The sequence below is a fragment of the Euphorbia lathyris genome, chromosome 9 (genome assembly GCF_963576675.1).
Source record: "Euphorbia lathyris chromosome 9, ddEupLath1.1, whole genome shotgun sequence".
NCBI classification, from domain to species: Eukaryota; Viridiplantae; Streptophyta; class Magnoliopsida; order Malpighiales; family Euphorbiaceae; genus Euphorbia; species Euphorbia lathyris.
The window spans coordinates 57,108,761-57,125,127 of record NC_088918.1 but is presented as its reverse complement, the minus strand read 5'-3'; the positions used below and the strand labels follow the sequence as shown (position 1 = coordinate 57,125,127).

The following is a 16,367-nucleotide window of genomic DNA, read 5'->3' as shown; positions in this document are numbered from 1 at the left end:
CCCTCCAGAAGGATCCGCCCCTACAACGGAAGCGGTTTCCGTCATTCGCTTCTTTCTTCTCGCCAGGGCTTTAGCCTCCCGATCTGCAGCGATTTGAGATAAAGGATCACCCCTGCAAAGGGTTAAAAGAAACCATCAACTTGGAAATAAAAAGTACCTTGCACAAAAACGCGATAAGGAATATAGACAACGCGATCCCCCTCGCGGTACGCAATCGCTACTCGGCTCCTTAGCATATGAAAGGCCTGATCGTATGTCCATACAAAAGGAGGAGTGCTCTTCAGGAACTTGATAACGGCGGATTCTTCCTTGCTGGGATACCCGAAGTTCAAACTCTTTACGTTGGGTCGGCTCCAGCAACGAAGGAAGTTCAGGTTTTCCTCATTAAACTTGATAAAAAAGTAAGATCGATCCCACTCGCGGATCTTGTTCAGCTTCTCGTCAAAACCATAGTATCCGTTCTGGCGGATGAAAGTGAAATACCCCACCGAGCTTTTGAAATGGTGGGGCTTGGAGAAGATTTTGGGCGAAAAGGGAACCTCCAAACAATCCGCCAAGAATTTGTCCAGAGTCAAATCGGCCCAGCTGTTAGGATGCAATTGCCCGGGCGCGATTCCGTAACCGCCTAGGACGGAAGCAATCTCATCCGCTAGCAGATAAGTGAAGCCGCAGATAATCTGGGCCACGAAAATAGTGAAGTACCCCTTTGGGAAATCGCCCGGTCCCCTATCCTCCCCAGGAATGATAGTCTCGAGACCTCGGAGCCAGGGATAATGCTCCCGCAAATCATCGATTGTCTCTTGACAAACCAGAATTCCCGACCTGTCCTTCTTTGGTAACAAACGAGGGGTTGGGACAGGTGGCGGAATCAACTTTTTGGGGTCAAAACCTAAACCCTCGTCGGTTGTATTCGCCAGATGAAGGAAGTCGGCGGGATGAGAATTACACCCAAGAGAGTTGGTTGAAGCTTCCTCAACCATCTCTTCGACCTCGTTAGAGACCTCGCGGACATAATCGTCGTCAAACGGCGCGAAGTCGAGGTCTGACATGATCGATAAAAGGAAAACAGAAGCAAAAAGCCGAACAAGGAACAAATGTGAAAAGAAAAACTTACATGAAAAAGACAACACAGTGAAGTGACGGGATTAAGAGGTCAACGCCAGAAAAGAAGTAACGGAATTAAAAGGTCGACGCCGGAGAAAATGAAAGAGGGGAAATGCACAAATTCAAAACTTTGAAATAATCGGACAAAGACGAAGCGTCCCCTATAAAAAGACCCTAAAAGGGCTCTTGCTAGACCAAGGGGGAGGCATGTGATAACCCGCGAAGCCCAAAATGGGTTATATTTATTTCGCAAGCCCAACCCATATTAAAGCCCCATGGGCTAAGATTGGACGGGACCCGAATGAAGGAAGCGGGCGCAGCGAGTAAACCGCCCCGAATTCCTAAACGGAGCGTCAAGACTCCCACTCAGAACCACGTTCGTTGCCATGAAAGCCACGAAAGGGACATGGCCTAAAAAAGGGTAACCGCCCTCAGAACGTGGCCCACTAAGGAGTAACCGCCCTCGGCGGTTACCCAAAAAACACCTATAAAAGGCCTTAAGAATAAGGGGGGAGGTACGTTCACATTTTTTTCCCACAAAGCTATTGCTAAATTATAGACTCATTTTTACAAAAACTGACTTGATCGTCGGAGAGTTTTTCCAGAGATCCTGTCTCCGGTTTTGTTTTGCAGGTAACTCCGGCAAAGAATATCAAAGCGGATCCAGCAAGTTATCATTGTGATTTTGTGCATTCTGTGCCAAAGCAATAACCTCGTGATTCACACCAAGTGAATCTTGAAGACAAAATTGTCTTTCATGCTGTAAAACCATAGCAAAAACCTTGTTTGCAGCTGGTAAAGGATCCATTACCATAATTTGGGATTTCACTGTTAAAAAGGTTATTAAGCCCTTTAAGAAAACAAATGACAAAATCTGCCTCTATCTTTGACTTAATTATATTCAGCGCATTACAAGTGCACTCATCACATACACAAGAAGGCCACGCCTTCAAATCTTCATACTCATCCCATGCAAGAAAGTAAAATATTCTGTAACAGACTTCTCATCTTGATGTATGGTATAAATCTGTCCCTGCATATCTGCTATACGAAACGCATCCGCTTGAGAAAATCTTTCTCGCAAGCTATCCCAAATTAGTTTTGCCGACTCTTGTCCAATAATACCTTGTGCAATTGAAGGCGATACTGAATGAACAAACCATGACAAAATCAAGTTATTGCATCTCTTCCACGCTAAGTATAGACGATCTTCTGGATTTGGCTTTTGAATTGTGCCATCCACAAAATCAAGCTTGTTCTTTGAGAGTAAGGCCATCTTCATGCTACGGGACCAAGAATGGTAATTCTTGGTTGTAAGAGCAGGCGAAACCAACACCAGAGAAGGATTTTCTCCTGGGTGTACATAATATGGACTGGTCTCCTCAATTTTAGGGTTAGTCATGAAATTTGATTGATAAAATCAGAAATCAATCAAGAATTTGGAAGAAACAAACGCTTAATCGAAAGTAATTCCTAAAACAAAACCTTCGAGAAATCTCACAAGAGATAAAACAGGGGAAAAAAATTTGCGGAATTAAGAGAGAGTTGTGAAGTGCTGTGATACCATCTTGAGTTTATAAAGAAGAAATTACAAAGAGAATAGCAACAGGAGACTAAAACAGAGAGAAAGATAAAAGGAAAAAAGTAAATAGTGTTTACAAAATAGCACAGCTATTTATAACTAATCCTAATTAAAAATCCTACATAAGAGTAGGGTATATAAAACGTTGCGTTTTATTTAAGAAAATATCTGGTTGAGATTTTATTTAAGGAAGAAATACTTGATTGATCAATGATTCATATATACAATACTTGGTAGAAACGGTATTAGATAATTTAAGTAAGAATAAATACAAAAGAGGGTACATGGAAAGAGACGTGATTGTTTATAATGCAAAAAAAAAAAAAAAAAAAAACAATTATAGTAAAGGTCTATTTTCTTTATTACACACATAACTCATGCAAAAAGACTTGAATAATAATATGTCGGTGACATTAACATATAATAATATTACAAATGAATGATTAAATTACAAATGAATTTGTTCATTAAAATTAGTGATGCATCACCTTTCTCTTTACATACACAATATTTCACAAGAAACCTTTACTGTTTGCTATCAATAGCTTAGCTTCAAAAGCAGTTTTATTATTATTATTATTATTATTATTATTATTATTATTATTATTATATTTGCGCAAGAAAATGTTTTTTGGTTTTGAAAGTTAGAAACTATAAAATTTCATTAATTATTTTTTATTTTTGGATTCAAATCCTTAACTTATCAGTTTAATTGCATGTTTGTTTCATTTTTTGAACTATTATTTGTCTTTTAATTTTAAACAAGAAAGAAAAAATGTTTGGTAAAAATTCGAATAACTATTTTAATAGAAAAATCAATTAATGACTCGTTTGGTAAAGAACTTTTTGGGATAAAATTAGAAGTCTGAACCACTTTAGAGGTCTTGAGTAGTCAAACCTCTAGTGTTTGGTGAATAGAGGTTTGAACAGTGGCGGAGCCAGGAATTAAGATTTGGGGGGCTAATTTTAATCGTACGGTTGACACTAAATTTTCAAAGTCCAGCCCGTTAGGACTGAGCAAATTTTTTTAGCCTCCAACGTGTTAAAACTGTAAAAATGTTATCATTTTTTAGAAACTAGCATTGAACTAATAGCAAATTGAACATGTTTACTTTTTTTTTAATGGTAAAAACATAATAAAAATGAATATTAAATATGTTTACTTTTTAATGGTAAAGACATATTAAAAATGAATTCAAAAGTATTATCAAAATAAAAATAAAGAATTCATTTAAATTAATTAATAATGGTAATATGTTTTTATAATTATAGAAAATTAAAATTAAAATAAATAAAAACTTTTTAAAAGAAAATGAAGTTGAAGGGAGTTGAACATAGAACCTTTCAAATAGAAGTAAACATCTTTAAACATCTTATCTACTTTTAAATATTGAAATAATACGATTACTAAATTTTTTTCCCCATCCCCTAGTTCCACCCCTAGTTTCGAAAGAGCTAATTTGGTCCAAAAAGCTCATTTTAGGAGTTTTTTCAATTACAAATTTATTGCTCAATCTCTTTTTATGGACATTTTTACCTCTAATTACTATACTTCAACCTTAAATAAATGTTTTACCATGTTCTTATTTGTCATTTACACAAACAACTATCAACAATCAGTTAAGTTTTACCAAACAAATTTACACAATTAGCTAGTCAAATCAGTTAATAAAAAAGATAATCAGCTATCAGCTAACAGCTAACAACTATTTACCAAACAGGACTATTAATATCAATTATCACTAACTACAAACAATAAGAACACGTGAACCAAACCTCTCTAAGAGACTTTGATACATATTAAAAAGAAACTTCTATCATGTACAATTTTTTATTTTATTACCATTTCTCGTATTAAAAATAAGAGGCTGAATAGGCACCCAGCCTCCTAAACTTGTAACTTTTTTTCACCTGGCCCCCTCAATTTAGGGGACAACCTCTCAACTCTCCAAAAACATCACATACAACCCCTTTACACCCATATGTTCGGTCAAAATATTGACCCGTGTAGAAAACGTGCTTGACTGTTGACCACACCAATGCCACGTGTTCTCAATGGAAAAATTTAATAAAAAATGACACGTGGCATTGGTGTGGTCAATAGTCAAGCGCGTTTTCTACACGGGTCAATATTTTGACCGAACATAGGGGTGTAAGGGGCTGTATATGATGTTTTTGGAGAGTTGAGGGGGTTGAGAGGTTGTCCCCTAAGTTGAGGGGGCCAGGTGAAAAAAAGTTACAAGTTTAAGGGGTTGGGTGTCTATTAAGCCAAAATAATATACACACACTTTAGGGTGCGTTTGGTATGATGTAATGCAATGTAATGTAATGTAATCAAAGTTGTAATGTAATCAAACTTGTAATGTAATGGAATGGAATGGCGATTCCATTACCATGTTTGATAAAAAAAATGATGAAATGTAATTACCATTACAATACTTATGTTTGCTTAGTTAAATGTAATCGTAAAATTTTATTTACATAATTAAAATCAACAAAAAAAAAATATGAAAATCGTGAAATTAGTATATAATTTTCCGTGTTTTCATAGTATTTTTTTTACATTTTTCTCGTTTTTTCGTTTTCCATATTCGCCGTTTTTTTTTTCTATTTTCTCATTTTCTTATTTTTCATGTTTTTTTTTTTGCTTTTTTTCGTTTTTAGGTTTCCTAGTTTTTGCGTATTTGAAAATGATGAGAAGTGAGATCTGACAGATGAGAGGTTAGATAAAACTTTAAAGATAGAAATTATGATTACTTGTTGGATGCAATGAGAATTCAATCCCTTTTTTTTATATAATGGGGATTACAATAGTTGTTAAACAAAATTTAATCCATGGATTTCTCATTCCATTACAATAAAATTTTAAAGTGCAGCCAAACATGGTAATGACCTTTCAATGTAATGGGCATTCCATTACAAAACACATTACATCTTACCAAATGGGCCCTTAGAGTATATATATATATATATATATATAGGAGAAGGCTCTTGTGAGAACCCTTTCCTAGGTGAGAACTCACCTATATAATGGGGATTACAATAGTTGTTAAACAAAATTTAATCCATGGATTTCTCATTCCATTACAATAAAATTTTAAAGTGCAGCCAAACATGGTAATGACCTTTCAATGTAATGAGCATTCCATTACAAAACACATTACATCTTACCAAATGGGCCCTTAGAGTATATATATATATATATATATATATATAGGAGAGGGCTCTTGTGAGAACCCTTTCCTAGGTGAGAACTCACCTTAGGTGAGAACTACCCAAAACTACGTCGTTTTGAGTAGAAAATTTTAAAAAAAAAACACTGAAAAACGCTGCTGCTTGGGGGGGTCAAACCCTGGCCTCCTCCCTTACACTCCACACTCCTTACCATTGAACCATTTGCTTTCCTTGTATATTATGTTGTGCACTGCTTAATAAACCAATGCCCTTTTAGCTTCTATTATTTAATATTTGATGCATTCACTTATTAATATTGATTAAATGTGCATAATAATAAATTATTAATAGAAAAAAAAAGAAATTTGCATAATAATGAATTATTAATAGAAAGAAAATGTCTATAATAATGAATTATTAATAGAAAAAAAATCCAAAAACATGCTCCAATTTCTTATTTATTTAATTCCTTTATATTTTTGTAATTTATGTTATATAAGAAAATATATTTTTTAAAACATACGTTAGAACATATATTTTAAACTTTTAAAACACGAACTATGAAGTTTAGAATGTACAACATATTTTTTAGAACATACGTTATGTTTTTTAGAACATGTGTTATGTTTTTTCGAACATGAGTTATAAATTATATTATAGAACAAATGAAAAAACGATCCACATATCTACTGATTTTTTAGAACATTATACTTAATTTTTACAACACAAACTATATATTTTTTAAAACATATGTTATAACATATATTTTAACTTTTAAAACACGAACTATGAAGTTAGAACGTACGACATATTTTTTAGAACATACGTTATGTTTTTTTAGAACACGTGTTATGTTTTTTCGAACATGAGTTATAAATTATATTATAGAACAAGTGAAAAAACGATCCAGATATCTACTGATTTTTTTAGAAAATTATACTTAATTTTTGGAACACAAACTATAAACTTTAGAACATATGTTATGTTTTTTAGAACATACGTTATGTTATTTAGAATGTGAGTTTTTTTTTGAACAAAAAAATGGCCCATATAATTACTATTTTTTTAAGACATTATCTTAATTTTTAGAACACAAATTATAAAGTTTAGAACATATGTAACAATATTTAGAACATCGTCTTTAACAATTTAAAACATAAATTACAAAAATGTAGAGGAATTAAATAAATAAGAAATTAGAGCATGTTCTTGGTTTTTTTCTTTTAATAATTAATTATTATGCACATTTGTTTTTTTTCTATTAATAATTATTATGCGAATTTAATCAATATTAATAAGTGCATGCATCAAATTTTAAACAATAGAAGCTACAAGGGCATTGATATATTAATTAGCGCACGGAAAAATACACAAGGAAAGTAAATGGCTCAGTGGTAAGCAGTGTGGAGTGGAAATTAAGAGGCCAAGGTTCGATCCCCCCAAGCAGCAACGATTTTTTATTAAATTTTACACCCAAAACTACGTAGTTTTGGGTGGTTCTCACCTAAGGTGAACCCTCACTTAGGTGAGGGTTCTCACTTGATCCCTCCCCTCTATATATATATATATATATATATATATATATATATATATATATAATTGTTAGATAATTACACTTGTTAGCACTCAACTTTTCTCTTAGTGACATTATTATCATTCAAATCAAAATTTAATATAAAGTATTCATCTTTACACCAATTTGATACGATTGAATTTGTGGATAGCTCTCTAAGGACAATTAAAATGCCTTCTACACTTGAAGTAAGATAGAGCAGCAACGATTTTTTTATTAAATTTTACACCCAAAACTACGTAGTTTTGGGTGGTTCTCACCTAAGGTGAGTTCTCACCTAGGGGAGGGTTCTCACTTGATCCCTCCCCTATATATATATATATATATATATATATATATATATATATATATATATATATATATATATATATATATATATATATATATATATATATATATATATATATATATAATTGTTAGATAATTACACTTGTTAGCACTCAACTTTTCTCTTAGTGACATTATTATCATTCAAATCAAAATTTAATATAAAGTATTCATCTTTACACCAATTTGATACGATTGAATTTGTGGATAGCTCTCTAAGGACAATTAAAATGCCTTCTACACTTGAAGTAAGATAGAAAAAGAATCAAAGAGTGGCCGATAACCGGCGACCCCAATCCGATTATTAAGTGAGTAGAATTTAGAAAAATGAACACTAAACAATTAAGTATGAATTTCAAAGAATGTGTATATGTACCTTGACTGTGTGATGCCGCGTTCTATGGTGCCAGTTGCAATTCTTGTAGTCGATTTAAGGTGTGTATCTCTTGACGACATGTGTCGCCTCCTAAATGATGGGTGTAAGTTAGACATCTTTTAATGTGTCCAAACTGTAATCACTGAATTCTAGGCGTGAACTAGGGATTCTATTCTAAGATGCTTTCGACTGCCTGTTATTGGTCCACATGCCCTCAAGATTACTCATTTTAGCATGATCTGATCCGAATGTTCTCTTTACTCTGCATGTCCTTGCTTGTTTTAGATGATAACACATGTATATGTTTGATATATTTACATAATATCAAATAGTATTGCTCCTTATAAAAGTAATCGCTACAAAATTATCGTTGACGACCTCAAAATGGAAAAGTTAAAGAATTTAAGTTGTTTAAAAACTACAATAGAAAGTTACACTTGATTATCGCAGTCAAGATTGAGTGAATTTTAGATAAATAAAGAGTTTTTTTTTTAAGAAAAGTAAATGATACGGTATCGTTTAATTGGGCCGTAAGTTAAAAGGCTTTTGCTTCATACCGAAGTCAACACTTGGGCCTAGTCTAATTAAGGTCCATGGACGAATCTAGCTTCGGTGAAATACTTACCTTCGGTTAGATAACATCTCTTTAGGAGCTGTCTAAAGATGACATGTGGACCAATAAGAAGCCTGGATTCCATAAGCACGCTCGCCAAGTTCACACATATTTAGAAACGGAAATATAGGATTGGAAGACCAATTAAACAATGCTACATGTCCAGGTACACAACATTTTGCCTATAAATAACTTGGAACTCACCTGTCACAGGATATCACTTCTTAACTAAACTCTTTACGTTATTGCTCAAAGTTAGTCTAGTATTTTCACAAATATCTACTGATTTTAGCATCAGAGAGGGTTAGCCAGACCTCCGGCCCTTTTTCTAATGGTTGTTCCTTGATTTAGGTCATCAGAAGCAATCTGAAGACTAATTACAGAAAGAAGGATACATGAAAGGTTAAGTTGAATGGCTTTATGTGAGATTTTGAAGTTGAACAGTCATAATGTTAATAATAGTAAAATTGAGTAGCGATTATTGAGTTTCATCTATCTTTTGGTTCAACACGTGGTAGTATATTATGATAAAACTTCTTAAACCAAGCAAGAGATCAAAGGTATAAATTCTAACAAAATCAAGCACAGATATAGTATACTTGATGCTTCAAATTAAAATTAAAATTCTAAGACATTTACATATAGAGATATTGTCAAGTTGAATATAAGTTTGTGGATGACCATATTTGATCTTCTTTCAAACTCGTACTCAATCTGTATCCTTAATTATCAAGAAATTATGCCAAACATCGTGGACTGAGTGTTCATGAGTATGTGAAATAGTGGATGTTTCTTTCTCAAAGGTTGTCCCATATCCTTTCATTTTTATAAGAAAGGACAACAGCTACAACAATTGCAAGCCACTAAATATCAGAGGAACAAAACGACAGCGCTCATCGTATTCAAATGGTGTCCTTAGAAGTAGTGGGATCCGGAATCTATACTTGAGGTTGGGGTAAATTAAATAAGTGGTATACAACTTTTTGTTATTTTTCACGCTTTTGGTGTATATAAAATTATAAAATCTTTTTGGTGACCACTAAAATTTACAACTGGTAATTATGATCCGTTAATATTAAGTCAACGCATAACGTCAGCAATTTTGATACGTTGACTTGTCAACTTTTGACTTTTAGGAAGGTCAAATTGTTATTTTTCACATTCTGATGTACAACCTTCAATTTTGCATCTAAAATTGTACAATCTTTTTGGTGACCTCCCACTAAAATATACAATCGGTAATTATGATTGGCCAACGCAAAGTCAACGCGCCACGTTAGCAATTTAACCTTCCTAAAAGTCAAAATTGCTGACGTTGTGCGTTGACCGATCAACTTTTCACATTTAGAAAGGTCAAATTGCTGATATGACGTATTGACTTCATATTGACCCATCACAATTACCTGTTGTACACTTTAGTAGGAAGTCACCAAAATATTATACAGTTTTATATGCAAAATTAAAGGTTGTACACCAAATTATGAAATATACACCACGATTGTAATTTACCCATTGAGATTGAGGTGGCTAATTTTAATCATGCAGTTAGTGAGTAATTTTTCAAAGTCCAATTTGTTAGGACTATAAACTTTTCGTAACCTTCAACAATCTAAAACTTCATCGTTTTGATGTATTGGAGGCTAAAAAATGAAAGGCTTAATACATCATTTGCTCTTTGAACTTGTTCAAAAAGGTTGATTGGCCCCTGAACTTTTAAAGTGTCTGGATAGTCCCTCCGAACTTGCATAAAATATTCAGTTAGCTCCTTAAACTTGCATAAAATGTAATCAATTGATAACTCGGTTGCAAAAAAGTAAATTAAATGCGAAAGATGTATTGCACGTGTCTTAAAAAAAGTAAACGACCAAGATCGGGGTATACGCCTTTAATATTAGAGAAGACAAGTTTTATAATTGAACAAGTAATAACTTCCATTTTAATCTATTTCTAAATTATGTAATAACATTCTAAGATGCGTGATATACATATTCTGCATTTAACTTACTTTTTAACAACCGAGTGATTAATTGATTATATTTTACGAAAGTTCATGAGACTAACTGAACATTTTATGCAAGTTAAAGAGATTATCGAGACATTTTGAAAATTCAGGATCCCAATCAAGTTTTTTTTTTTCGCACAAGTTCAGGTGATTAAGCCAAAATGAAAAATATCAAACTTAAAAATGGTATACATCTTTAATTTTTTATAAACCTAACCTAATTATTTCAAAAATTATAACATTTTAAAGTATTAATTTATTTTTTAATATATGTGGAATAAGAAAATGGAGACACTAGAATAGGACATTTTACGTATATACTTTGGTGGAGATTGAAGTGAAGCTTTTGGTACAGATCTAGCTTGGGTTGCCAACTCAAGAGTAATTATGTGGTTGTCTGTATTGTATTATGAATATTCATCATATGAACTGTCGCTTCCAATTCTATTTTAGACTATATGTTTTGCTATATTCAACATTATATAGCAACCTACGATGTTGGAAGGAACCTTTTCTTTTTTATTAAAATAATTTTAGTTGTATGAATTTGACATTACGAATACACTAAGGAAACATGTTCCCTTGTTATTTGACAACATTATTCAAGAGAAAGCTCCAGAAACTAGAAACTGGTACTTACGGAGAACAAAAACCTTAGTCTAATCATTCATGGCAAGATGGCCTCTAACTGGCACTTTCAGAATTTCTACAAATGATGAATCTTTGCATTCCATCCCAGACTTCATTTTTTATTGTTTAACTTATTAGAGAGGTGATAACATGCCACTGATTGTCAGTGTGAGGTTTCTGCTACATGTTCTGGAATTGAAAGAATCACAGTTGATTAATACCTTTGATTGGAATATGTCTCTACGAGGGATCAATATGGACACTCTAATACCAAAGCCAGTATAATATTTGTGAATACAAAGTGTTTAGGAACTACTCATTGTACCTTAGGTTCCATGCAGTTGGAGTATTTGTACATGCTTTTGTAACGTTTTGGCATTTAAGGGACGCTTAGTTGCACAATCATGTCTTCAGTGCTTATTTAATGACTATTGATTATCAGGTAACCGTTCTCATCATTAAGGACATTTGTTCAGTTTAGCCCTTTGATATTCTTATAACAGTCCAGGGTAAGATGGCAGTTCCTAACTCATATGGGATACAATGGTGGATCCTTGGACGTATCTCCCTTTATGGATCTTGGCGTATTTCCTTCTATGGCGTGTCCTTGTTCCATTACATTTCTATCCCATGAGTTATGTTCAGATATTATTAACTGTTTTTGTAGAATTCATATGATTCACCATGAATGAAGGTCATGGGACATGCATCTAAAAGAGTTAAGTGTGAACACAACCAAAGGAAAATGATACATGTAGGGATCTTCTATTAAGCCAACGATCGTCCAATGGAAAAATCATATCCTAAAACCTGGATAGACGTTATAAAGGGAATATAAATAGAAGGTTAAGAGAATCCTCCATTTGTACTCTATACCCTAGTCTCAATTGTTTTCTCCTTTTTTCAAAGATATACTGACCTTGACACCAGAGTGTCTACATTAAAAAAACATTCTATCGCAATGAATTTTTTTAGAAATCTGTACATCGGAGATTCACATAAACTATCACTAGATAATCAGAAAGTTTGTATGTAACCTCACTATATCAATATAATAATAGTGCTATTCAAATTAGAGCAAAATAACACAATATGATCGTAGAATTAACAAACATCCAGATCATTATACATATTCACTTAGGCTAAAGCTAACTATCTAAATTTGATTCTAAAATTAATCATATTCAAATTCTATCTTATCAAAATTTTCATATTAAAATACCTCAAATAATAATAATATTATTAGAAACAACATGTTTTATTCCTAAATACATAAGCTTATCAAATGAAGTAGAATTTAACCACAACTAAGAAAAGAAAAAGAACGCATTATAATTATAACCAAACATACAGTACACATATAAGTTTGAAATTGAGGAGTTATATAGTTGGCAGCTACTGTTACCGTACCGACTTAACGAAAATAAAACAAACTAATAATCCATTAAAATGAATTGAATTGTACCGTATATCCCCTCCCTAACTGCACCTCACATCAACATTTAAAAAGGAGGCATCCACCTATATATAAACATAGGCTACTAAATTATTAAAAACTCGTAGATGAACATAAATTTGAGCACCCAAAAATAATTGTTATATACATATAAACGTAATTACGCTTTCCTCCACATAATAAGCTAATCAAACTAGTTGGAGTTCTTGTTGTCTCGTTACTTGTTCGTTGGAATGTCACCAGAACATTGGTGATCACTCGTCGTACTGTCAGAAGAGAGAACAAAAACCACCACAAAACAGTCGTTATGCGAGTTTAATGGTATACTCATTTAGTCATCAAAAGCGTTCAAATGGCCAGAATCTAACGTTTTTCTGGTGGAAAAATACCCATTCCGATCATTACCACTTTTCATTCAGAAAAATATTAAAATTAGTCTCAAAATACTTTTTCAGGGAACAAAGAATTTAATGATGTATATGTGGAAATATTGAGTTATGGTGAAAAAAAAAAGTTAGAAGATATATAAGGAAACAAAAGAAAAAGTTATAGCAAAAAGAAAGAATGCTGAGGAGAAAGTGATGAAGTTTTATATTCTTCTTTTTTTTCTCATTTTAAAAAGAGTGGGTCCCATCATATTTATTTATTTATTTAATAATAATAATCATAGTCGTTAGAATCTTACTATTCTCGATTCAAATTTTACTATTCGATTCAATTCCACTTTATTTCGAGTCAAATGTATAGGTAAATCTAAATTATAACAGAATCTTACGATTTCCATTCGAATCATATGATTTGATTTCAATTCAGCGCTATTTCGAGTCGGATCTTCATTTCTATTCATCAAAAACTTAAACAACACTAACTGCTAAACTCGCTCTTCTCTAGTCTGATTGTTATTTATTAAGTTATCAACTAAAACTAGCTTCATTCCATCGTTATCAAATTGACAACAAGGTAAAAAAACAGAGTCAGAACTCTTTGTCTCTACTAAGTTATTAAACAGAATTGGAATTACATTTGCATTGGATTTGAATTTTAACCACTTGGTTGATATGATTTTCTGTTTTTTGACATTAAAATTGTATTTCTAGACTAATATTTGATAATATTTTGACTTCAACATGTTAAATATTCTATATTATAATATTATGAATTTGAACTGAATCTTATGATTCGGTTCGATTCACGAGTCACTATTCACAAAATAGGATTTCGATTCATGAGTCTAATATTATCATTATAACCAAGATGTTAAAGTTTTACCCTTAAAAGAATTTCATCCTCGAAATTTGCACACGAGTATGTTAAAAAAAGATAAGAGTACTCTTTAGTCACATTATTTTCCAACTCCCAAGTTGCTTCTTTAAACGACTTATTTTGACTCCACCTTACTTGTATCATAGGTATTTCTCGCCTCTTTACTTTTCTTATTTGTCTCTCCAGTATCTTCATCTGTTGTTGTTCCTTGATTGTTAAATTCTTATTGACAACCCCAATCTCTGGTTCAGGAACCACATGACTTGATCTGATTGATATCTTCTCAAAACACATACATGGAATATGTTGTGGATTTGAGATAGTTCACCTAGAAGATCTAATCTGTATTCTAAAGGTCCAATACGATTAGTAGTTTCACAAGGGCATATGAACCTTGAACTCACCTTCCCTCACATGCCAAATGAACTATTCCCTTCTATGGGGATACTTCTAGAAATACTTTGTTCCCGACTTCATACTCAATTTCTCTCATATGTTGGTCATCATAAGTTTTCTATCAATCTTGAGGTGCTTTAAGGCTTTGCTTCACTATATATCTATCTTTTTTTTGTCGTTTCTTGCACTAACTCGGGTCCTTCTTAGTGTCTCATACCCTTAACATCCTAACAAACTACATATAGTGTAGTCTTTTTATATTATAGTGAATGTGCTAAAAAAAATTAGTGTTTATTAGGTGATTTCCTTAATCAATACTTCATCCATCCCATTATATAAATCATTTTAGAAAGTGATTTTTTTTTCTCAATATATAAGTCGCTCTAGTTTTCTAAGAATTTATACTTTGGTTTTTTTTTTTATCTTTATCAAGTATCCATGTGTTTTTTTAACATTCCAATACTTATCTTTCAATTATTATATAAAAGTGAATTTTTTTTAAGTAAAATTTATTAATTGTATTTCTTAATAGAAGTATTACAAGATATCTCAACCCAATTTAGCCTATCTCAATTAATGACTCCAATTTAATTCAATATATTGCGGAGAACCCAAAATAAAACATTATGAGTTGGGTTGGGTTGGATGAATTGGGTTTTGAAGATGCCCAAATCATGAGTTGAATTATGATCGTGAATGAATATAATTGAAAAGAAAAGATGACAATACAAAGACAGTTTCTAATATAGGATACAATAGAACATCGTACCCATCATGTTCCTTAAACAGATGACAAAAAACCCTTTATAACTTTCTTAATTACATATTCTTAATGATCTCCACAAGTGACAACTGATGAACACATTAACTGCTCATAAGATTTTTTACAGTAGGCAATTGCTCCTTCAATTGAGTTATCTACCTCAGAATTCTTGGTACTCATACTGCTCTTTATCTTTAGCAATTGCAAATGGTTTGATGTAGTAAACGAAAATGTTGAATTAGATGAACAAGAAGAAGAGGCAGATGAAGACAAAGATGGCGATGGCGATGAATGTTGTCGTTGGCGTAGACCCATTTCCCCAAATGGGCTTTTCTTTGATATCTTCATGTACTTCAAATCGCCGAAATGATCTTCCCCTGCCGAAGAAACAGGTTGTACAGTAGTGCTTGCAGTTGCTTTAGAGCAGGAAAATTCATCTCCAGACTTAGTAAATAAAGACTTGAAATAAGCAGTTGAAGCTTTTAGTTTTTGAGCCAGTAAAGATTGCTTCAACTTAACACTCCAATTAGACTTCTTTAATGGCTCAGTTGAGAACTGAAAGAAACATTCATCTGGGTTTCCGACGGAATTATCTGTCGGAAATCCAGAAAGATTTTGTAGGGTGTAAGATTTCAAAGGAGTAAGAGAGTGATTGAGTAGATTTTGAAGGGTTTTAGAACGAGTAGGAAGATGAAGAGGGAGGAGTTTGCCATTGTAAAAGAGTTCGTCGGCAGGTGAAGTTTTTGGTAGTTTATCAAGTGGAAATGGACACATTTGGAACTCAAAATCTTTGGTTGGAGATGGAGAAGTAATGGAGTAACACAAGAAATTAGGAGAAGAAAAGAGTTCAATATCAATGTAATCTTCATCTGAATAGCTACATGAATATTTGTGCATACCCATTCCTTTTCGAAATAAACAAACACTTAACTATCTTTTGTGTATTGCTTAATTTAATTAGTGAAATATGAAGAGATGGAAGACCACCATTTATAGAGGAGACCAATGATAAGGTAGAATCCTTGCCTTTCCATTCATTGATAATGTGATATATATACACAAGATATATGTGTGAACATGATAATTACAAATCAATTATATTCCTAAA

General features: G+C 32.6%; 1 protein-coding gene across 1 annotated transcript; it reads right to left on the bottom strand.

Moving 5' to 3' along the window:
- Positions 1–15,305: 15,305 nt before the first annotated feature.
- LOC136205317 (probable membrane-associated kinase regulator 3) lies at positions 15,306–16,162 on the bottom strand. Its single transcript, XM_065995855.1, has one exon. It carries the CDS (start codon positions 16,160–16,162, stop codon positions 15,326–15,328), a length of 837 nt encoding a protein of 278 aa, XP_065851927.1. The 3' UTR covers positions 15,306–15,325.
- Positions 16,163–16,367: the final 205 nt, after the last annotated feature.

What these genes read in the sequence shown, in the direction of transcription:
- LOC136205317 (XM_065995855.1), bottom strand. Translation starts at nt 16,162, where the DNA reads ATGGGTATGCACAAATATTCATGTAGCTATTCAGATGAAGATTACATT.